This window comes from Manis pentadactyla, chromosome 9 (genome assembly GCF_030020395.1).
Source record: "Manis pentadactyla isolate mManPen7 chromosome 9, mManPen7.hap1, whole genome shotgun sequence".
In the NCBI taxonomy this organism is placed as follows: Eukaryota; Metazoa; Chordata; class Mammalia; order Pholidota; family Manidae; genus Manis; species Manis pentadactyla.
This window is the reverse complement of record NC_080027.1, coordinates 117,866,033-117,890,205: the sequence shown is the minus strand read 5'-3', so window position 1 is coordinate 117,890,205 and position 24,173 is coordinate 117,866,033. Positions and strand designations below refer to the sequence as shown.

Here is a 24,173-nt window from a genome sequence, read left to right as displayed (position 1 = left end):
TCACAGACAGACAACTGGGTTTAGTCCTGGGCCCCTCATAAGAGAGACATGAACAAAGGGGAGTGACAGGATATCTTTCTTCCAGATGGAAAAGTTCCCAAAACCACAAGGCAGAAGCTGCTCTTTATCCATCTCGGAGAGATGAAGCTGCAAGGTGGGCAGAAGGGTTTCCCAATATTTGAAGTACTGTTGTATAAAAGAACAGTTAGATTTGTCCCACTGAGTCCCAGGAGTCAAGAACAAGGGGTAGAATCCACAGGGAGGGAGTTTCAGCTTTATGTAAAAGGGAAATTCTCACCCCTGAGCTTAACTGGAATTGGAATGGTCTCATTCCAGGGGTGTTAGAACTCCAGTGAAGGTATTCAAGGTGACCTTGGTGTACCTGAGGCCCTTCTCAACTCCAAAAGTTTGTGAGTACCTGTGAGATAACTAGAGATCTGGTTAATTATCACAGAAAAAGAATGGCTGGTTACCCATCTGTCTTCCCACCATCTCTAAGTGATTTGCACACAGTAGGAGTTTAATAAATATTTGTAAAAGGGAGGGACAGAGGGAGGCAAAGATGGAAGGCTCAGATCACACACTCCCCTGTGTGTCCAGAAAGGTCTTTGCTCAGAAGTCCTGCCTCCCTTCCACTTGTTAAGGCACTGGGTTGCAGCCAAGGCCTCCAGGGGAGGCCTGGGAGCGCAGCTCAGGGTCATTAAACACCTCAGTTCCCAGGAGGGAGGGACTCAGACAGACAACCGGGGGAGAACCTGTGGCTTCTGCCTCTTGCCGGCTTTCCCGCTTGCTCGGGGCCAGGCTGGTCCTGGCAGATGGTCCCAGCCCGACAGCCCCATCCCTTTGTGTTGCCTATGCCGAGCTTAGTCAGCCTGCTGCTCTCTCTTCATAGGCACATTTGTGCCTTGCTTTGCAGGGATTCTGTAGAGGTTACCCTCGTTACTCCAGTAGGTGCATTCTGCTTCCCTTGTACCTAACCTAGGGAGCCTCAGAGGGGGCCTGGCCCTCAGCGATTCAGTTAGGACCAGAAAGAGGGACCCTTCCCCCCAGCTTTGCCACCTCCTTTCCAGCTCAGCTTCTCTTTCCAACCCCAAGGAGGAACAAAGTATCTGAATAGGGTTCAAACCCTTCTGAAACAGGGGTAGCCTAAGAGCAGGGCACCTGCAGTTCTATAGAACTCATTGGCAATTTTTTACCTGTGTGATTTTCATTCTGAGCCTCCTCTTTCACTGAGCTCTTCCTCCCAAGACCTCTTGCCTTGCCCAGCTTCCTTGCAGACAGTGGGTTTTTATCACCATGTGGCTCTGATTCAGAGCCAGACCTCTAGCTGATGAGGGCTAAAATTATTCTCTCTCACACACGCACAGAGAACCACAGTGGGGAAAAGGAAAAATGGAAACCTTTTCAAGTCTGCAAAGTCACCATCAGGTGAGGATTTATGGAAACGACCCTGGCAGTGGCCCACGTTGCAGTGTCCTCACCAGAAGATTTTCATCTTGATATTTAGCTCCACACACAAATTCTTATCAAGCTCTTCTGTATGCAAAGCATCGTGCTGTCCCTGTCCATTACCACCTCTGCACACAACACCTCCCCCTGCCTCTAAGCCCTCAGCCAATGCCCAGCAAAATCCCTTGCTGAACAGTTGGAACAAAAAACACAGACCAAGGGTGCTGGAGGAATGGGATCATCGGCTGCCATGTGGGGCTCTGGGCTGGGCACCAGGCAGAAGAAACAAAGGGAAGGACCTGGGCTCCTGTTTATGCCATTGACTTTGCATCATCCCCACTTTACAGATGGAGAAATAGGCACAGGAATTAAGTAGCTTTGTTCACTTGAATACTAAGTAGCACAACCAGAATTCTTACCCTATGCTTATCTCTTTTGATCCCATGGGCTATCTGTGTTATAATGATTTTAGAAATTAAAATGATATTCCTGACCTAATGTCAGGTGCACATGTCAGCTGGACTGGTTTCATCAGTGGCGGAGATGGCTTTCAAAAACCATCCTCATTATCTAGTTAGTCTTCTCTATGGTAATACTGAATCAAAAAGGGGCTGTCCAACAGAAGAGGGCAGTCCTTGATGAAAATAAGCCGAGCAATGTCATGCCTTGTGGCACCTTTAGTCCAACAAACCAAGCAATATAATCCAGAATTCACTGGTGGTGTCCTCCAGGTAAAAAATAGTCTGCATTCCAGGGATTTTTCTAAGTGGCTGACTGAATTATTGAGATCTGGGTGTTCCAAAAATTCAGCAAATTAGCCCTACCCCAACTGGTCGCAATCCCCGTCTCGGCATGTGGTGGATTGCTGGAGGTAGTGGCCACTCCAGGAAGGACCAGAGATGCTTATAAGCCAGAAGGCACAAAGCAGATGCTCAGCCCTCCCAGATCAGCACATCATCTCCTTCCCTCCTTCCGTTCTCTCTCTCTCTCTCTCTCTCTCTCTCTCTTTCTGTTGTCCTCTTTTCCAGGACTGGGTGACTGGGTGGTGGCTGCTTCCTCTGTAGCCTCCTTCTCCAAGCTATCCTCACTGGTATCCTCAGGGCCACCTCCTTGTTATTGGTGACTGGGGTGCAGAACAGACTGCAATGAGCTTGGGGATCAGAGGTCTGGATCTGAATTCTGACTCCACCGATCCCAAGAAGATTGATGTAGGGGAAGATAATTGACCTTTCCGAGCTTCCATTTCCTCACCTGTAACACTGGTATAATAACACCTATGACATAGGAGTGTTAGGAGAGTTAATGCAGGATGTGGATAACATGTTCTACATACAGCGTATGGTCACCAACTTGTCATCATCAGTACTATTCTGACCTATCCATCTTTGTAAATCACGCAAATCCCACCCATTATTCACTGGCCGACTAAAATCTCTCCACTTTTATGCTGTGTTCGCCTCCACTTTACAGAAATGATCGCCATCATCCCAGATGTCTGAAAGCATGGATTGGTCCTACTGTTCATTCCACGAACCTCTACGGTAGTCCCCGCTCATCCGTGGTTTTGTTTTCTGCCCTGTCAGTTACCTGCGGTCAACAGCCATTGAGAAGCAGCTGACCTGATGTATCCTCAGAAGGTCAATAGTAACCTAATGCTGCATCACAAAGCCTGCCTCACCCACCTCACTTCATCTCATCACATCGGCATTTGATCATCTCACATCATCATGGAAGAAGGGTGACTATTGTACAATAAGAATTTTTTGAGAGGAAGGAACCATACTCACGTAACTTTTATTACAGTATATTGTTGTGTTCTATTTTACTGTTAGTCACTGTTGTTAATCCCTTACTGTGCCTAATTTATAAATTAACCTTTATTATAGGTGTGCCTGTATACGAAACCCATAGCAGGTAGAGGGTTCGGTACTACCTGTGCTTTCAGGCATCCGCTGGGGGTCTTGGAATGTATCCTGCACAGATGAAGGGGGGCTCCTGCTCTGCCTTCCAGAGTCACACAGTTTTTCCTGCTTGTGTTTATATTTCCCAAAGCAGATTGGAAGCAAGTTAAGGAAGGGATGATGTCTTTTTTTTTCCCTCCCTCCTCCATTCATTCAATACTGATTGAGCCCACTGCGGATCAGGTAATGGCCTGCACAGCCCCTTGAAGTCCGCTTGGGGAGACATCTGCAAGCATATGCATTGAGATGAATCTTGGAAACGCCCTTAGTGCCCGGCCCACGGCTCTTCCCAAATAACTGAGGTGTGAACTCCCTGACCCCCTCCTTGGCCCCTGACCCGTGCGTGCTCTTATAACAACCCGTCTTGTCCCTGGCACAGACTCATCTCACTTCGCAGCAACCTATCCACTCATCAGGCCCCCTCAGCAATGGGAGGGCAGAGCCTGTGTGCATCTCCTCTGCAGCTCCCATCCTCAACCAGTGCCTGGCACATGGCAGACACTCAAAAAACGTTTATTAAATGAACAAAGAGGTACTCAGGTAAACTGCTGATTGATTGAGGCTCTGGGGAATTGGCAGGGAAATCAAACATTTGTTCTCTCAGGGGCCACCCTTATTCATGTATTTTTAGAAAACTTTTCCCTGGAGGGCTTTCTTCCTCCCACCAATTTTAAAGAAGGAAAGGAACATGGTTTTCTCCCCGTGTGACTTCTCTCTAGCTGTCTGTAGTGTCAGCGTAGTGGTTGAGAGTCACAATAAAACCTTGATAAAAAGCAGCCCAGGAGGTATAGAACTTGATTAATCAAGTCCCTTTGCTGAAAATAAAATGGGGGCCTCAACCATTCTTCACCCACCTTCACCTCATCTCAAGCTGTGAGGACAGCCCACGAAGGGACCGGTTGGCATAGCTTGCAATCTGTGGGCACCAGGACCAGCTGCTGTCATGGCGATCAGGGAGAGCAGGAAAACAGAGCTCACAGTGAGGGCAGGGGCCGGAGCCCCACTCTGCTTCTCACCAGCTGTGTGACCTTCAGCATGGCACTCCACAATTTCCTGATCTGAAAAATGGGGAGGAAGCTATCATGGTGTACTGAGAGTTTGGAAGGGGACAAGAGACACAGAAGCAAAACAGAAATGAAAGATCTGGTTATAGCACCGTCTCCACATGATACTTTCCATTTGGATAGAGATCATTTTAAAAAAGAAAAGGGTCTTGCAAATGACATGGATATCTATAAGGTCAGAGACAATACCTACCCCTCACCAGTTCCCATTGGCAGAGCTTCCTAACGTCTAAAATGTTTGTTATAAATTTTTACACCCGGTGTGGCATCCAGCTATGAACAAGGATAATGTCTTCCCACCAAACACATAGTCAGATATTTTGTTACTATGATTATAATTCGAAAGAATAGAGAAGGAACCCGGGAAAAGCACCCCATCTCTGCACTCCTCCCACTGTCCCCAATACTTTGCCTTACTCCCCAACGCCATCCACACTGCAGAGAACATTTTCCCCTCTTACAGCCCAAAAGAATCAGCAAGGGAAGCAACAAAACAAAGAGAAACTTTGATGTTAGATAAAACCCCAGTTTGGCCACCTCTTAACCTGTGACCTCAGGTAAGTTAATTTCATGTCTCTGAGCCTCAGTTTTCTCATCTGCAGAACAGGGATAATAAAGTCTTTTGTAAGGTCGCTGAGTAAAGAAAAGTTCCCAACATGACACCTGGCAGTTCTTGGGTGCTCAGGGCACGAGTGTTTCCAGTCCCTTCTCTCCTCCAGGGGAAGCATTCTTGCTCCATTTGGTACCCTTCCTGCCCAGTGAGGATCCGCCAGTCAGACTCCAACAGTGAGGCCTGGAGGCCTCCCAGCCACACAGTGACTTTCTGCTCCTTTAAGAGCATCCCCTCACTTGCTCTGCAATCAGGCCTATTTTTTTTAAAAAACAAGCTTTTTTCTAAAGAACCTCACATCCAGATATACATACATTGAACGACCCGAACATTAAACACGGCAATACACCTGATATTTTTGCAAGTTCAAATTCTCTTAAAGCAGAGCACACCCAAAGGACTAATGAATGGCTGAGAAGCATCAATGGTAGATGAGTCCTAGAAATGCGCTGTAAGAGAAGAGACGGAGGACCAGGGGGAGAACTACCACTGCCTGAACACCACGTGTGAAGCACATGCCAGGTATGGTGCATCATTTTACTTTTTCATCCACCAAAATTTGGTTAGGTAGGGCCTGGCATCTCCATTTTCAGTCAATAGTGACAGCATTAATGAAGGGTAGAGGTGGGTCTGGAAGCCAGAACCGCCCAGCTCCAAAGCTCATGTCTTTCCCACCTTCCAACAGTATGTGTCCAGGCACAAAAGACAAGGAGAAGAAGAGCAGAGAGACCCACGGACCCTGCCCTCTGGAAGCAGAGAGAAAATATACACGAGGGAAGAAAGGTAACTATGAAATCACAAGAATGGTTAAAAAGCAGCATAAAGCCTAAGCGAAAGTGAGTAAATGAAAAGCAGGGCCCGCCAGGCTTAGGAGCATAAAGACAAGTAAGGGCTAAGAACCCAGAGGGAGTGACCACAGACGGTTTTTGTAGGAGGGAAGAAGAGGATTTGAAGACAGAAAGTAGCCTGAGGTTGTGTCAAAATGGGGAAACCCATCTGAAATGCACAGTGGCAGGCAGAACTTTTAAAAGAAAAAGAAGCTGGTTTGATGGCCAAAAATAAAAACTTCGAGGAATAAGTGGAAACGAATAGTTAAATCTCCCATAGCATGTTGAATACTCTCCCATTTCCCAAAATAAACATACACCAAAAATGAAATTAAACAGCATGCCCATGCTCCTAAGAAGGAGCTGCAATTATTTTATTTTTTTCTAAGAAAAGGGAAGAAAAAATTAACCAGGAAGAGCAAGCAACAATCACTGGTATTACCAATAAAATCCTGACATTGGAACGTGGAATTTTTAACTCTTTCATAGAGCTATCATACGTTATTATTTCATTTTGTTCTCACTTCTACTAAGTGAGATGTCAGGAGAGCCTCTTATCCTTAATCCACAGAAACTACTGGGTACAAGCGAAAGCACAGAGCAGATGTAGGAATGTGAACCAAAGTCGCTCAACTAGTAATTCAGGGCGAAGGTCCTGGAGGGACAGGGTCTGCCTATCCCGCAGGGCTCATGTTTGCTGCCATCAACTGAAGGGAGATGAGGGGAGGGAAGAAGGCTGAGGTCCACAGACACTGCTGGTCAACCCACCCAGGAGCTCTTCTCTTGCCTATAAGACTGGTTTTCTACCTGAGCATGTGACCACCCAGAATAAAGGATATATTTCCCAGCCTCCTTTGAAGCTTGGTGTGGCCAGGTTACCAAGTTCCAGCCAGTGTGATAATGAACAACTTCCTCATCTTCTTCTCAAACGGAAAGAGTTCAGCCAGCCTTTCCCTTCCCCTTCTTTCTACTTTCTGGTAAAAAACGTATGGCTGAAGATGGAACTTCCTAATAATGGGAGCCATGTGCTGAAAAGACAACAGAGAAGCCTGGGTCTCTGGTGACTACAGAGCAGCCAGACCAACCCTAAACTTTAATTAAACGTATGCCTTGCTGGTGTTACTATTACTCTCTGTCTCTACCAGCAGCAGAACCCATATCTTAATAAAGAAGCTTTGCCAAGAGCACTGAAGAGCACTTCCAAAGCTCTAATGCCTCTCGATTGTTCAGATTCAACAAGTCCATAAATATGTGTTAAGAGTCTACTATGTGTTTGAAGTTTCCTAAGAGTATCGTTATAGCCTCTTGGGAAACATGCCCCATGTCATTTTTGAAACACCAATATATTTATATAAATGCAAAAGGCATATTCAGCAAAGGTGAAATAGAAAGAAATAAGCAATGTTTAAGTAAGATCAGGAAGGAGGGAGGGAAAAGTACACACTTGTTTATAAAGGAGGCCATGAAGCATACAGTGAGTGGGTGAGGTAATGGGGTCAGATGTTCCCGGGTGCAGGTTACTCGCTTCCCTTCCCCCCAGGAGAGAAGGTGATATAAGGAGGCCACTAGAGCTGAGCCCTGTTACTCTCCGGGAGCCCCCAGGCCCGAGGGAGGTTGACTGGGATACTGAGGGCAATAAGATCTGGCCCAGCAGAACTAGGAAGAGGGGCTGTTGTGGACTAAATAGATGCTCACAAGGGTCCCTTCAGTTCTGATATTCTGTTCTGGTGTAAGGAGGCGAGGTGGGGAAGACTGGGAAGAAAGAACTGAGGTAAAAGAGACAGGTGTGTGCAGGTCTGGGGGTAGTGAATGTCTGGAGTGGGAGTATGATGTCCAGACCCCCTGCCATTATCAGTGAGAAAGGAAATGAATGTCTTAATTATAATGACAGGATGACAGCAGTGACATGACGAGGAAAGAATCAGAAAAGCGCAAATCCTGTATTAAGAAAATGGCAACTTTCTCTTGGCCACCACATTCTCCCTGGAGAGCTCCCCAAGGCGGGGTCCCGTCCCTTGCCTGAAACTGAGACTTTCCAGATGAAGGGACTACTTTCCCCCTCTCCTCCTTTGAGGGACCCCTCAGAGGCCCCATGCGAGACTCAGCCCATAGTGAAGGCTTCATCTCTAGGCCTCGGTTGCTGGTTGGTAGGTGGCAGGGTCTCCCTGTCCTTCCCACAGCCTCCAAAGTCATCAGACCACCGACTCCCTGAAAGTGCCACCAGGGGCACGTAGCTCCAAATCCTCAGCACAGAGCAGGGGGTCTGCCAGGGGACCACTCAGTATGTGCCTGCTGAATGGGGGCATCCTCTCACACAGAGGCCTAGTGTGGCCTCGTGCTTCTCTCAGTATGGCTGGCACACAGGAGATGTACAAAAAGATGGAAGGAGCCCACGCCCATACCTCAGGGTAAGGCCTTGCAGGAGGTCACCAGGGCCCACAGAGGAGGGCAGGGGGACCAGGGCAGGGGCTGGCTGGCCCTGGTCCCCACCAAGATGCCAGACATCCAGCCAGGCAGCGGGAGACATCACAGATCACCTACACCCACAGCTAATCACAAGAACGCATTTTAACCAACAGTCTTCAACCTCTTCCTGTGGCAATTTTTTATCAGAACTGAGGGAGGTGAGCCAGCTTGAAAATCTTTAGCTTTCCTGTTTCCTGGCACTCTCTGGGGAATTAGCCAAGTTCTAAGGAGACACTCAGTGCCAGAAAGCAGAGGGAAGCAACAGAGGCTTCTGGATAATCTATATTATGGCTACTACTCTGCGACAGAATAACCTAGAAATACTATCACCAATACACATAAAATTCAAGGCAAAGGCAGGAAAAAAATCACAATGTAACCAGTATTCCAAAGCCCACTGGCTTTGGGTCTGTCTATAGCCCTTAAGGTGTGCTGACTGCCTGGGCACCTGGGAAGAGAGGAACACTGACCCTTTGGCACAAATGCAGGCTGTGGTCAGTGTTCCGTTGCCAGAGATGCCCATTCTGGGGTCAGTCCAATCCACCGGCCATGCAGTGAGGATCTAAGTGTGTGCACGCACACACACAGGCCCAGCAAGATAAAAGAGAGCCCCGAAAATCTAATAAGACGTCAGCTGTTGTCCTGAGCAAAGGTGGTTCAGAATGTGAGTTTACAAGGATAATTACCACGGCGTTACACAGAGTGTAATAACTTTGCTGTTAGCGTAGAATCTGTCAGACGGATCACATGGAAAGTGGAACAGCTGTAGCTGTAAGTGACAGGTTGCTGAGAAATGGCTCAGTTCCAAAGCACCTGGTCCCCTGAGTCTGTACCATAATCTTGTTCTTAAATTAAAACAACAGCAAACAAGCATACAAAACTTTCCACTGCAGAAACTGCCAGATTGTTAAAGTTTACAGAGAGAGTTTTCAAGGTGTTGTGGTGTCAGTGCAGAGAGCGGGCAAAGGCTGTTATCAGATCACATCTACGCCGGTGGGCCCCAGGCGAAGAGCCGGGCTTTCAGTTCAGAGAGGCCTGGATCCAAATCCTGTCTCTCCTACTTCTCAGTCCTGTTCTTGAGAAAGGACGAAACTTCTCGGAGCTTCCATTTCCTTAGAAGACAGAGGCCACAGTCTCTAAGGTATAGAGCTTTTGTGAGCAGTAGGATTTGTGCGAGAGCGCTTACTGCAACCCCTGGCGAATATCAAATGTTTCAGGAATCTGGGTCACTGTTAACAAGACCTGCCTACCTAGACATCATCTGTGGCTGCATAATGCAGAGAAGACTCCCTGCATATTACAGTTTAAAAAAAAAAAAAGAAATGGAACATTACAAAGCTCTAAGAAAGTGGAGAGAGAAAAGAGGCAATAATAATTGTTTGAGCTTTTCCTTGGAGACCATACCCAGGAAATTATGCTTTCCATAGAAGAACGGTTTTGGAAAAACAAACTGCTTATCCTTGTTATATGACACTAGAACTGTTTTTTTCCATTCTTGCAGGTAAAACATTAGAAGGAAGACTTCATATTTGAAAACCTTTGGGAGCCCATGAAATGGGGCGCATTTTTTCTAACTGACCACTCTTTGCAAATTTTCTGTAATGAAGACAATGACATATTCCAGTTGATAAAGTGTCTCACATCCCCCTCTGAGGGACAGAAATTGGGTCCTGAGCTTGGCACCTTTGGTGCATCTGGTTGTTCCCCAGGTGCCCCAAGGCCCACAGAAATGCTGCAAGCACTGTCTACAAAATGGTGCTGCTGAGGCTGAAATCGTTCCAGAAAAGCAAAGGTCTTAAACCCTTTTACACGACATGAGAAAGCACCTGAAGTTCTAATTAAGCTAAAGCAATTAGCCACCCACAGATATTTAATGCTGTTTCCCATGGTCAGGCAATCATCTCTATTAAAACCCATTTTAAAGCAAGGAGCAAACCCCAACGCTCCACTGGCACACACTTCCCGCAAATCAATTACCCTCAGACATGTCCGGCAAATACTCAGGGGCAAGCTACATGCTTTTCGGAAAGGACTGCACCAGACATGGTGAGCGGGATGCAAAACACAAGGAGGTGAACAGGAAGTGAGACAATTTGGGGTGACACCATCCTCTCGCAGAGGGGCATCTCTGGTAGGTCAGACAAAGCAAGGGAAACTGAAGCCTCACGTTTCCCTGGTCTCAGAATTCTCAGGCCGGTGTAATGATGAATGTATCACTTCCACCCTGAATGAGCACATGGAGCAGAACGGGGTCTGCCTGCTGGCATCCGAGGCCAACTTCACGGTGTGCGACCCGCCTCCTGTCCAAACCGGTGCTACCTGGGAGGACCGTCCTCTCCCAGGTCACAGTGTGTCCCTGAAGTGCCAATGGGGTGTACTTGGCAGGTTCACAGGGAGTCCATTCCACTCTAAGTGCACGTGCTTTCCCCAGCCCAGAGAGGTCTGCGCCCCCCCCCCCCGCCCCCCAGGTAAGACTCCCCAGTCCAGAGCTGTCTCCAGACTGGGCAGGAGCAACAGCTACACACGGACAGTAAGTGACTGAGATTTAAATACCTTCCTCAAGAAGGGTTGCTTTTGTTTCTTAGTCCAGTCAAGTAAATCCAATCACCCACTACTTCTCAACTGAAAGCAGCCTTTTTTTTTCCTGGTTGATTTTTTTTGTTTTAAATCTAGAAAATTTCTCAACTATCAAGCAGACATCAACAATGTTGATATAAATCAGTATTGTCCAATAGAAATAAGAATTAAAATTTTCCTAGGAGCCACATTAAAAAAGCAAAAAGAAATATGAAATTAATTGTAACAATATTTTATTTAACCCACCATAACAAAAATGTTGTCATTTCAACATATAGTCAATAGAAAAGATAATTGATGAGATATTTTATATTCTTTTTCCATGCATTCTGTTTCTAGGACCATATTGGACTGCATAGATCTAGAGCTATTGTATAAATTGACATGGAAAGACCCAAAATTCACTGCTCAATGAATAGGCAGTTTACCAAATTGTATGTGTAGCATGATCTCATTTTAACTTTATAAATATCTGTATCTGTGTGCATGCATATGTATAGAAAATAATCTGTGAGGGAGAGACCAAAAGGTAGTTAAGTCTGAGAGGTAGAATGATGGTTGGTCTTTATTTTCTATTTTGTGCTCCTCTGTATTTTCTAAATTCTTTTGCAGTAAACATGTACTGCTTTAACTATCAGGAAAACTATAAAGTCAGTCTTTTAAAAAATGTTCCATTAGTTTAAATTATTACACCCCCTAATCCTGAGGGCACTAGAGCCAATGTCCTGTCTCCAGGTAATAGAAGGAGTGGCCAAACAATATGGCCCTGTCCCTGCCCACCCCAGCCCCACCCACTTTCATACTTACAGCCAATCATCATGATGGCCACTGCAAAGATCTTCTCGATGTCTGTGGATGGGGCGATGTTCCCAAAGCCCACGCTGGTGAGGCTGGTCATGGTGAAATACAATGAGGAGATGTAAACGGAATTCTTGCTGGGACCACCTTCCCACTTCCCTGAGCCGGACCCATTAAACTGGTAAGGAGTGCCAATGTCCATGGCCAGTTGGTAGAGCCAGCTGTTGTTGCGGACCGTCTTGGTGTCCTCATCGAAGATCTCATAGTCCCCAATGCTGTACCAAATGCAGGCCATCCAGTGAGCAGCCAGTCCGAACACGCACACCAGCAGGACCAGCACCGCAGCTCCGTATTCGATGTAGTGGTCCAGCTTCCGGGCCACTCGCCCCAGACGGAGCAGCCGGACAACTTTCAGAGAGCTGAACAGGCTGCTGATGCCCTGGGAGGAGACGAGCACAGCGTCAAAGTCAAGTATCAAGAGAATACTCCTCCTTCCCTCCTCCCTGCCTGGGCTGTTTCCTCCAGCATAGGCTATTTCCATGAGATGCTGTGTTAGGCAACCCTTAAAAAACTGTTTTAAAATAAATCGCACTATGGAGAGTTGCCCACATATATTTGTATATTTACACACCATATCATTTAGAATTTTATTCCAGGTGTATGGAAGGGAGATTTCCATTAGCTCTTTCCCACTCTCATTAAAAAGCAAATAAAAATAAAATAAAAGTAAAATAGATTAGACAAAATTAGAATTTTATTCCCATGATATGGTGCATAAGTATATAAATACATGAGCATTTTTCCATATCATACTTATTTTAAATCAGTGTTGAAGGGTTGTATAATATTTCATATTAGGTAATATGAAATAGTTGAAGAGTTGCATATTTATTTCATATCATAATATTTCATTCTAATTGTATTGTGCATAAGTACACAAATATTTATGTGTTGAAAAATGGTCAGGAAACACATGGAAAGGGCATGAAACCAACAGCGGTCATGGCTGCATTGTCAAATGATGGCGTTACAGACAATTTTTGGTTCCATTTATAGTTTTGTTAGACTTGCATATATTTACTCAATTTCTATAATTAAAATGATTACTTTTACAGTTAAAAAAATGTTTAAAAACAGTTTCTAAAAAAAAGATAGAACTGAGTGAAAGAAACAACTAAGAAGAGTAAAGAACTAACTTTCTATTTTCTCAGCAAAGTCACAAATCCTTGGAAGACTGCATCGCCCCTGTCAGGCCAGGGATTATATAATCAGAAACCGCGATTAATCACAATACATCAAGGAATCTCTGAGCTCAGAGGAACCTTCTGATTTCACCTGTTCAAGCCTCCTCCCTTCCAGCTGCTGGCTGCCAGGCCCACCAGGAAAGGTCTGTTCTCCAACTAGCAGTTTTCTAGGGAACAGCAATACAGTAGCAGAAAGAACACTAGAACAGAAATCTGGGAAACAGGTTCTGAGCCTCACATGAGCCACTAACTTGCCGTGTGAATTTGGACAATTTAGTTACTTTTTGTTACCCTTCACTAGACAATGAAAGAGGTAGAGGATCTCCAAATCTTCTCCAAATGCTAATGCATTCTCGTCACCAAAGGTTGCTGAAACATACCGCGGGAACCACACCATTCAAAACTTCAAAACTCCTATCCCAAAGTGATCCCAAGAGGTAACAAAGAGAGATTTCCATTAGTTTCTCTTACTTCCATTAAAAAGTAAATAAACAAGCAAAGAAAATAGAGACATTTCTTTGAATCAAGACTTTGGTCTCCTTTATACGGCAAAAATTCAACAGGACGATGCCCTTCACCAAGGAGAGGCTTTTCACTATTCTAAACACTGGACGGTTTCCAGGTCACTGCTATTCTCTATTGTCCCCTATGCTCCTAATGATGGCCCCCAAGGGTCAGGGTACATCTCAGACAGAAGGATGATGTGTAAATGCTTTCTGATGAGGCTGTTATTGGCAACCAAGGCTGTGTGCTCTTCCTGGGCACACAGCTAACCCCCCTTTCCCAGGCTCTTTCCATCCAGGTAGATCTCTAGGACTAGTTCTCGCCAGTGGAAAGTGAGGCTAAATGTGTCACTTCCCAGATGAGGCAGTTACAAGTAATGTGCATTCTCTACATGCTTTCTCTTCCCCCTGGCATGTCCTCCAGATGAGGCTAGTGCGACCTTGAAGCCAAGTGTTGAATATGGATGCACAGTGTGGAAGGAACCTGGGTCCCCAAAAGACTATGTGGAGCACACTGTCCCCCACAATCAATTTGAATCATACTGTGACATGAATGAAAAATGAAACCTCTGTTATAAGCCACTGAATTTTGAGGATACTTGTGACAATCGCTCTCATTAGCCTTCCTTGACATGGGGACACACACCCCACATATAGCATAGCCTTGTCCATAAAGACCACAGGTCAGATTGCCATACAAATTCTTTTTGTTGAGGGGAGGGTGGGGAAACAATACAAATAAATAACAGTTTTGTAGCCATAAAATTTCTACAGAAATAATAATTTCTTGTCTAACATATTCCAGCCAATGGATAATAATGGCTTTTTCTAGACCAAGGAACTAGATCCCCAATCAGTTCATCCAAACTGCTGACTTTGACAAAGTTTACCTTTGGCATGTCCAGCGCTCCTTCCCTGGGTCCCCTGTGCCCTCCATGCATTTTTCTCAAAAACCTGCCATGCAGAAAAGGCTGAGAAAATCCCTCATATTAAGTTGCAAAGGATGGATGAAGGAATAGGGATATCCTCTCTCCCTAGGGCATTAACAGAGAGAAACCAACTTCCAGGAGCAGAATTAAAAGCACCCTCAGCCTGGATGAGGGAGATATTTTGGGAGGCAAAGGAGCTTTTTTTTTCTGATGACTAAGAAATCAGACACATGTAAGCAGCCACCTCCTCGCCACCTCCTCAGAAGGAGGTTCCTGAAATCGTCTTTCAAAGCAGTTCTACTCAGAAGCAGAACTTCTTACCGAGGGCAAAACTGTCTTGTCATCTTTCCTCACTCATATTCAATTCAAAGCCACACTGATGGAGAACCTACTAGGTACTCCGTGTGCTAATGCTAAGGGGAAAAGATTTTAAATGATGCCTTCTGGACTTGGTGTTCACTTTTTGTGTCTTCTATGCCTGGGGTGTGGAAGATCCTTGACAGGAAGACAGGAGAGAGTATGCACATGCAGAATAACTAGAAGAGAGGCAAGATATGATCAGCGAAAAGATTTCTGTCTGATGGTCACAGAACCTCCGAGCTAAGAGGGTACAGAGAAGTCATATAGTCCAGCTCCTCTGAGTCCAGACATGGCTTCTGGAGCTCACTTAAGGGATGGTCATTCAGCCTCTCCATGAACTCTGCCCTTAGCTACTCTGTCTAGAAGATCCCAGTGTGTGGCAGTCATTTGTGGAGATGAACGATGGGCTCCCCTCTTATCTCCCTCCTCTCCATTTGCACTCCATCCTCCTCCCTTCTCCATCCTTCCCAGTGGCCACCACAACACATGCCATCACTACCCACAGGCCATGCTGTCCTCTAGCCATGACTCTACACGTCTGGAACACCCCACACAGGGGAAGCCCACTTGCTTCTCTGGCCTGCTCAGACCAGTCCTCAGCCCAGAATGCCCAACTCCCCCGTTTCTGCCAGCTGTCATCCTGGTCATCCTGCAGGCCGGCCTGCTACAGCCTCCACCACCCTGTAGTCATGACCAGTCACTCACCCCTCCACGTGTCCATGGTATTCGGTATCTATCACCACCTTGACACACTGCTTTGCATTATAGTTTCCTGAGGCCATTTCCCCAACTATATCAGGAACTACATCTTCCTGAGGACAGAAGCCATTGGTTATTCATTTTAGAAGCTTCCTGTTTTGGGTTGAATATGTACGTCTCCCTTAAATTCATGTCTTTTGCAGAACTTCAGAGTATGACTTGATTTGGAAATAGGGTCATTTCAGGTATATTTAGCTAAGTTGAGGTCATACTAGAGCATGGTAGACCCTCAATCCAGCATGACTGGTGTCCTGGTAAGAAAAAGAGAAGGAACAGGCACACAGAGAGAGCACCAGGTGGCCACCAACAGAGACTGGAGTGGTGAGTCTTCAAGCCCAGGAACTCCAAGGAATACCGGCAACACCAGAAGCCAAGAGAAAGGCATGGAACAGATTCCCTCCTAGAGCCTGCAGAGAGAGCAGGGCCTTGCCAACCCTTTGATTTCAGACTGCCACCCTCCAGAACTGTGACAGAATACGTTTTTGTTGTATGAAGCCACCCAGTTTGTGGTAATTTATGTCTGCGACCACAGGAAACGATTCCACCTACACAGGGTCCAAAGCCAGCACCTTCTCAGAAAGGGTCTCAAACATTCACTAAACTAACCTAGAGAGTTGGGATTATTAGAGAATTCCTTCCCATTTTAAGGAGCCTCTGGAACAATATAGAATAAGCTTCTCCTCGTGGTGTTATTTCTCTGTGTGTCCACTGGCTCTCCATTCCACGGTTTTGCATCAGTTTCTCCCTTTCTCACTAACAGCTGGACTTCTGTTTAAATTCATTTCAAGCTATTAATTTGAGTTTTCATTCTTTTTGCTGAAGTCCAGTAGATGAGATAAATAAAGCAGAATACTCCAAACTTCTTTTAAAATGTTAGTATGCTAAAAACATGACAGCACCATATGGTAGAGAATCACATTTCTCCAGGGAATTCTTCCATCAGAAAACGTATCTCACATTCCAAATAGTTCTTTATCACAACCTTATAAGTATGAAGAACCAAGAATTTCAACGTGAGTCAACATGGATAAAGGGGCGGTGACACCTGTGCTGGTGAGCCTCCTCGCTGAAGGCCAACAGCAAGGACTGGAAGGAAGCCATCTGAAATCTCAGTTATCTCAGTTGTAGTGATATCGGCATGATTCAAATCGAAATGGACATTTGGCAATTAACAGATTCACTTGTGTGTGGACTATCAAGTCGCACCCATTCACCCAGGCTAAATAAATCATTCCATTAACTTGAGCTATACCTTGCCTTCTCACCTAGCCAGATTCGCCAATTGTCTGCTCATTTTTTTTTTCTGTCATATGCATGGAAATAACACTGTTGTAAACCAATGACAACACATTATTGAAAAGAACTCCTTCTTTTGGGTTCATGGAAAGTTCTCCCAGGCTTCCAGGTCTGAGGGGTGACACAATGGCATCCAGAGCAAATTCTGCAGGTCAACTTTATTTTTGTGATAGCTTTCACCCTCACGTTACTCATGATCACTCTGCCCCCCCACATCCTCCAGCTCAGGGCCTCCTGCACATGATTCCCTCTGAGTCCTAAGGGATCCACCTTCAGGCATAGGCAAATTCTTCATGGGTAGTTTGGTACCTCAACCCGCTGTCTTCATGGACAGCTCCCACCACCTTTCTGCTTCAGCTGGAACCAGCTTTCCCCGTGCTCTCTCTTAGATCCCGGAGCTGGGAGTAGGAAACCGTCAACCTCCACGCTTGCATCTCCCCTCCTTTAAGATTCATGCCACCTGGGAATACCAGCCCCTCACTACTGAGTCTGATTGATAATGTCTATTGGATGCTTACAAATTTGCCAGAACTTGAACTTACTCTTTCATTAATTATCCCATTTATCAACCTCCTGGCCCCTCCCTTGTGTGTGGACTATCAAGTCACACCCATTCACCCAGGCTAAATAAATCATTCCGTTAACTTGAGCTATACCTTGCCTTCTCGCCTGTATTGGCAGTCTGTATTGGGTTGAATATGTACGTCTCCCTTAAATTCATGTCTTTCCTGGCTTCCTATTGCATCTCCTGCTATCAGCACAGGAACCTTTAATGCCCATGGGGAAAAATCATTCAATGTCCCCACCTCTCTATCCCCAGTGACCTTCACCTCCTCTCCACATTCTGGGCCTGGTTGTCACTGGAAGCCACTCCATTTCTGAAACTGTACATACCAGCATTCAACCCGATGCCTACACACTCCCATTCCTCCCCCTTTCTCCCCCAGATCCCTGCCCGACCTACCTTTAGCTTCTTCTGATCTCTCTCTCCCCATCTTTTCCTTTCCAACCATCAACTGTCTCCAGATTTCACTCTGCTCCCATCATACTGGGCCCTCTTACATCACCTCCCGGCCACCCTAACAACCCTAACAACCCCTCTCCTTGTCCTCCTGCCACCTGTCCTGCCAAACCCGGCACCACACAGACCCAACAGCAGGGACTAGACAATCATTTCCATTCCCAGGTGGGTCCCTGGGTGCCTCTCACCCACCCTTTTCCTCCTCTTGAACAACCCTCTCACCATGTCCCATCAACCCTACTCCACATCTGCATTACTCTTTTCCAGATCCCATCTGACCTGTGTCCTTTTCATTCCCAGCCAATGTCATCTCCCCATTCACAGAGGAATTGGAGACCGTGAGTATCAACTCCCACTACACTGCACAGCTGCAAACACAAGCTTGTGCATTTGGCTCCTTCCTTCCACCAAAACCCATTCCTCCATCTACTCTGGAGCATCATTCCATCCACTATCCACCCTCCTCTCTCGTCCCTCTCTTTATCTTCACATCCTCCTTTCACAGACTAATTTCTGTGTGCTACGCACCTCTCCAGACGTAGTAACTATCCTCTTCTTCATATTCCTTCCTGAAACCATAACCAACACAAAATGGCTCAACTTTCTCATTCTTACTAATTTCTCAACCCACTGCAATCAGATATCCATTCTGACCACTTTCCAGAATCTACTGTCTTAAATCACCTTCTAATTGTTAAGCCTTCAGCAAGGTATAGATGTTCAGTATCCAAACTATCTTCCTGTGTTTGGGGAATCACTACCTTATAAGGCAGAGCTTGTCTCCCACCCCACAAGCTGAAGATACCATAGATCTTCTTCCTCCAGCCTCCCTTGCAGCTAGCATGAGCACATGACCTAGCCTTGCCCAGCAGAGACACCCGCCCCAGTCACTGAGTGCCATCTAATGGAGGAACTGTGCAAGACCCCTTCTGCAAGACCATGGCAGCCTCACCCAGTCCCCGGAGGCAGCAGACAGCAGCTCTGGAACTGGCACACAGGTCCACCAATGGTGGCATCAGCACACGGTGAGTCTGCCCAGCAGCAGCAGTGGCGATATATCCATGAAACAGGCTCTGCAATATGATTGTGGGCATTGTTCTAGGCTATGTATCCTCCAAATATTTTCCTGGTCTTTCCAAAAATTCTGTGAGTACCTAACATGCTTTTAACAACCTTGGCCTTACTTATATCAGCTAGACCGAAACCCTGACTACTACAATAGGGGAATGGGCTTCCCTCCTTTGGTTCCCACATGAAACCCCTCTTTCTAATGATTCCCTAAGGCACTGTTCTTGGCCTTTTTCTCTTCTCAGTATACTCCTCTGCCTGGGCAGCCATACCCATTAATGTGGCTTTTACCACCATCTACGCACCAATACCCTATGAGTCCATCTTTCTACACCAGGAATTTCTTCTGACCTTAAGACCCATACAGGCATATCACTGGGCTATCCCAGGGGCTCCTCAGTTGGGCATGTCTAACTCTCAGCCCATCTCCTATTCCCCAGGTTGGAGAATGTGTCCCAGATCTACAGTCCCAAGAAAAGATAAGGTGTCATCATCTTAGTTTATCCTAGAAACATCTCTTAACTTAATGTTCTTTTTAGAAGGGTAATGTTAAGGCATATCAGAATTCCCATAGGTCACTTTGCTATTTGGGTAAAAGTAGTAAACAAACACATTTTCTTGTCTATGGATATAATATCTTTGAAAGTATACATTGATTGTCCCAGGGAGGAAGATTCTTCACTGTATATACCCTTTTGAACATTGTACCATGTAAATTATTGTTTATCCAAATATTTAAAAAATTAAATTGTAAAAATAATTAAATAAAAGTTTAAAATATGACACAACTCTGCTTAGAGCCGTTCAATGGCCCCCATTGCCTTCTGTATAAAACTCCATTAGTTCAGCAAAAGCCTTTATAATTTGGTCTCTGACAACCTCATCCCTCTCTGCTTCCCTCCCAGGCAGCCTCTGCTTTAGTCAGATCAAATGATTTGCGGTTCTACAATCACACTGTGCCTTCATAGATGCTGTTCCTTCTGCCTCAAACACTATTCACCTAGTTATCTACCTGTCAGTCAAACCCTTACCCATCCTTAAAGACATTACTTTACTTGCAAAGTGACTTGTGAAGGAAAACTTCACTGAGGTCTTGGCATTTAAATAAGGGCCCCGCTGAGATGAGAAGGCAAGCCTCGGGAGCGCCTAAGGGAAGCAGGTTTCAGTCAGAGGTGTCAGCAAATACAAAAGGCAGGAAGGTCACACTGTCTTTATATTAGGATGACAGGCCCTTGAGGTCAAGAAGCACACCTTTGGTGGGGATAACAATTAACATGCATTGAGGGTACTAAGTGCCAGGCACAGGAAGGACTTTGCAAGCATTGTCTCAGTTACTACGCATTAACTTTATCAGGTAACTATACTACATACCCCAGTTACAGATGAAGACACTGGTAGTGACTTTTGTCTAGCATCACACAGGTAGAAAGTGGCAGAGCTAGAATTTGAACTCTAATCAATCAACTCCCAGGTCTAAGTTTTTAGCCCTTTACTCTAAAGACTTTACCTTTAATTTCCCATCTTTGGAGTTGCGGCTCCTCACAGATGCTTGATAAATGTTTGCTGAATGGAAACCTACCCTGAGACTTACCCGCAAGAAGTTGACAGTCATAAAGCTAGAGGTCTGTTGTAAGGATTTTACTACTTTACTAAAAGAGCTTGATTTGTTTGCTGTCTTTAAAACAGAGATGACTTCACGAATAAAAGTTCCATGATGATCTCACCACTCTGAGAACTGCAGATACATTTCAACTGCATAATGGAATAACCTAGCCTATCAGACCTTATCGGAAGTTACTCACTGAAGCTTAGATATAATTTGCTTCCCTTCCATTGCCTCAACATTTTACTTTAGGCTTCGTTCAATGCCGCCGTCATTTCCTAAAAACCGAGTATAGGGAGCCAGAGCCAAGGGCTACCAGTGACACAAAAACAAGGAAGATGTACCCCCCTGCCTTCACATTGCCCACAGTCGGGCTCCGGGGAAGACACAGCCTGCAAATGACTGTAACACAGCAGCAATCCCAAGACAGCTGCCACTGCAAAGGCTGAATTAGGCGCAAGTCCTGCGGCTGTGCAGAAAGAGGAACCTTTCTAGCTCATTGAACGAGTCTTTTGACCGCATTCAGGGGAAGGATGTGGTTACTGAGCATAAGGGGAGTTTTTCACCAGAAATGGGATCACTTGTAACCTTCCACTTGTTTAATCCAGTGATGCATCCACAGGCACATCTGTAGTCTCCATAGAAAACTATCGCTGGAGGAGGTTTAGAAATACTGCTTTAAACCACCCACTTTCTTTTGGTTTACAGTTCAAACCATGACATAAACTGTGTACTCACTGTGATGGTGAGATTATCCCATTGGGCTCTTTCTCTTTTAGAGGCACTGAAAATTGAAATCTCTATTTTTCATTGGCCAATAAAATCCCAAGGACACAGACTAGAGAATCTGGTTTTATCAAGCCTTGTCTGTCTTTCTCAGAATACCAATCCTAGGTTTGCTTCTTCCAGGGAAGTGAAATGAATCCAAGTAGCCTAGACTATACTTTCTCTCATCCTGAAGGAAATCAACAAAATGATATGGAGCGTGCAGCTCTGACACTGATGCAGAATCATCTGTTCCCTTCATTTACTTTAGGTTAATCTGATTTAAATTCTCAGAGAGGACAGAGTGTCCGGGGCTGTGTAGGTGAAAACCGCAGTGACTCTGATGAGGGGTGTGTCTGTGGGAGTTTGCAGCACTTGGGCCTGAGAAGAGCCCTGGCCAGGGGTCTTGAAATGAAACAGCGCTGGTGCTATGCAAGCATCACCTCCCCTAGTAGCACGGGAGGATGTGGCTGGAGCCTGCTGGCCACAGGTGTCAACACTTCCTCGTGGAGAGAAGAGGTGCAGACCCTTCCCTGGGTGGTCTGGTTTGGCCTTGGAAGGCACTCTCCCTCCTGTTCAGTCACAGCCCACTTCGGTTTCACCCACAACCAAGTTTCAAGTAAGAAGCTGGAGGCCCGTAGAGGTTATAAAGAAGCCCCCAAAGGTATAGCCTCCTGATAGGCACTAAAAACTTGTGGTGTGGCCTTGAGGCCTCCACCAGGGTAAAGAGGAAGAGAGGCTAGAATAGCTGGTTAGGGTGTGTGAAAGCCTCCCAGAATCCGGGAAGCCTGGCAGAGCAAACTGCAGGCCAGCAGCCCAGGCACCTGGGCCGTATCTGGGAGAGCTGGGGCAGGCATGACACATTCCCCTCGCTCAGGGACCAGCTCGCCACACTGGCACACGAAGCCCTGGGGGCAGAGTGGTGTCAGGTCAGGAGCAAGGCAGGCAGCTGGCACACTCCTGAAGGGCCCCAGGGGAGATCAAAGCAGGGTCCCTGCAGCAGGCCCTGGGGGTGGCTGAGCCCCAGGACACCTCCCGGTGTGACTGACACACAGGGTGCTGAAAAAGGGCAGCAAGACTCTGAAAAAGACTCTCGGCAAGATAGCATGTCCAGAACTCTGGGGATACCTCGGTGTGAGGTATTAGGGACCCCCTCTGGCCAGAGGGAGAGTCAGTGCTTCATCTTTATATTATTCACAGTTTTAACTCTGTTCCATCTTCACAAATAGATTTAAAGGCCTTGAGGGCCATTCTTCCTCGCAGCTTTGACAGTGAATGGTGATGGGGCTGCTAATCATTCTAGACCTTTCCATTCCAAGAAGCAACCAACATACACAGAGCTCCACGCTACTGCTGTCTGGCCCTCTGAGGACCAGGATCTGTAGGAATGTTCTGAGGAAAAATTATGGCTCTTTCAAGAGGTACCTAGTAAATATGGAATTCTAAGCTTTCTGGAAGCAAACAGAAGTAAAGATAGTTGCAATTCTGTGTAGCTGAAATCATCAGTAACTACGACTTTGGGAATTAAGTTTAAGTTTTCTAACTTAACTAATAATAATCAGTAACTACAACTTTAGGGATTAAGATTAAGTTTTCCTTTAGGAAAAAAGACCAATAACAGGAGTCCCATGCACACCCAAGGGCACACACGGGACTCAGGCCCGGGGCCAGGCCCTGCCTCTGACGGGCTCAGTGACCTTAGAAGTTCACCCCACCACTCTGAGCTTCATTTTTTCACTTGTAAAATTAGGAAAATGCATTGACACAGGCTTAGTGCTCAAATACTCATTTGTTGTTATCCAAGAGGTGATCCCCTTGCTCTCCTCCAGCTATAAAAATCCAGGCACCCCCACCCCCCAAAAAGGGAAAGAGTCACAAATGGGAGAAACTGTTTGCCCTCAGCAAAGAGGTGAGAGAGGATCAGAAATAGTCACCTCTAGGCAATGATTAATCACAAGGGAAAATAATGCCCCTTCTCTGAAAAGTTGCAAACAAGCAGTCAAGCATATTCAGCCAAAATAGCTGTGCAATCTGTAGGACCCTGGCCTTGTGCTGCTGGACACGCACAGCCCCAGGGGTAAGTGACCATCAGTCTTGCCTCATAGCGATCTGACAGGCTAAGGATACCTGGAAAACTGAGAGGACTCAATTTACACTTAGGCGTCGTGATTCTGAACCCACTTTAAAAGATCCAGCATTTCATTGACTATAATGATCAGAAATTATTAAAATAACAAGCATTCCACTGAGAAGTTTATTTCAATGGAAACATTATCTATAGATCCCAACCTGCCAACCCCATCCTGCTAGGTAATAGCAAATAATAACAATAATTTATTAAGCATTTGTAATATGCCAGACAGTCCTAACTCCCAGTCTTGTATGTGTTCATTCAATTCTTGTAACTATCTTATAGGGGGAATAGTATAATTCTCCCTATTAATATGAACATATAGATTTGTTACAAATCAACTGATGGACAAGGCGCCACAAAGGATGATGAGTTCTGTGTTGACCGCAAATCAGATTTTTCAAAACAAGCAATGAAATCAGCTCTCCTGTGGCTGTTCCAAAGACACGAATCAGGCTAGTATTTTCCTCCATTCACAGGAAGCCTTCCCCCAAAGCCAACCTGCCTATAATAGGAGAGACTAATGATTCCACCTTTTCTTTAAGCAGCAAGAAGTCTACACACATGCGCACACATGCACACACACGCACACGCATGCACGAGCATGTAGCAGAATGAAAAAGTAAAACACAAAAGCAGTGATAGAATAAAAAGATGATGATCCTTCTAGCACCTGAACAGAACACCTTCTAAGCACCTGCTTAGAGCATAACCATGCTGCATTTGGAAAGACTAAGGACTC

At 45.7% G+C, this 24,173-nt stretch overlaps 1 protein-coding gene across 2 annotated transcripts in view; it reads right to left on the bottom strand.

Annotated features, from left to right (window-relative positions):
- The window catches only part of KCNH1 (potassium voltage-gated channel subfamily H member 1), a 358,999-nt gene that overhangs the window by 199,687 nt on the left and 135,139 nt on the right, over positions 1 to 24,173 (bottom strand). For both annotated transcript variants that reach the window (XM_036912446.2, XM_036912447.2), the window contains exon 7: positions 11,762 to 12,191. In XM_036912446.2, the coding sequence (XP_036768341.1) occupies positions 11,762 to 12,191 (430 nt within the window). The remainder of the gene's footprint in view (positions 1 to 11,761; positions 12,192 to 24,173) is intronic.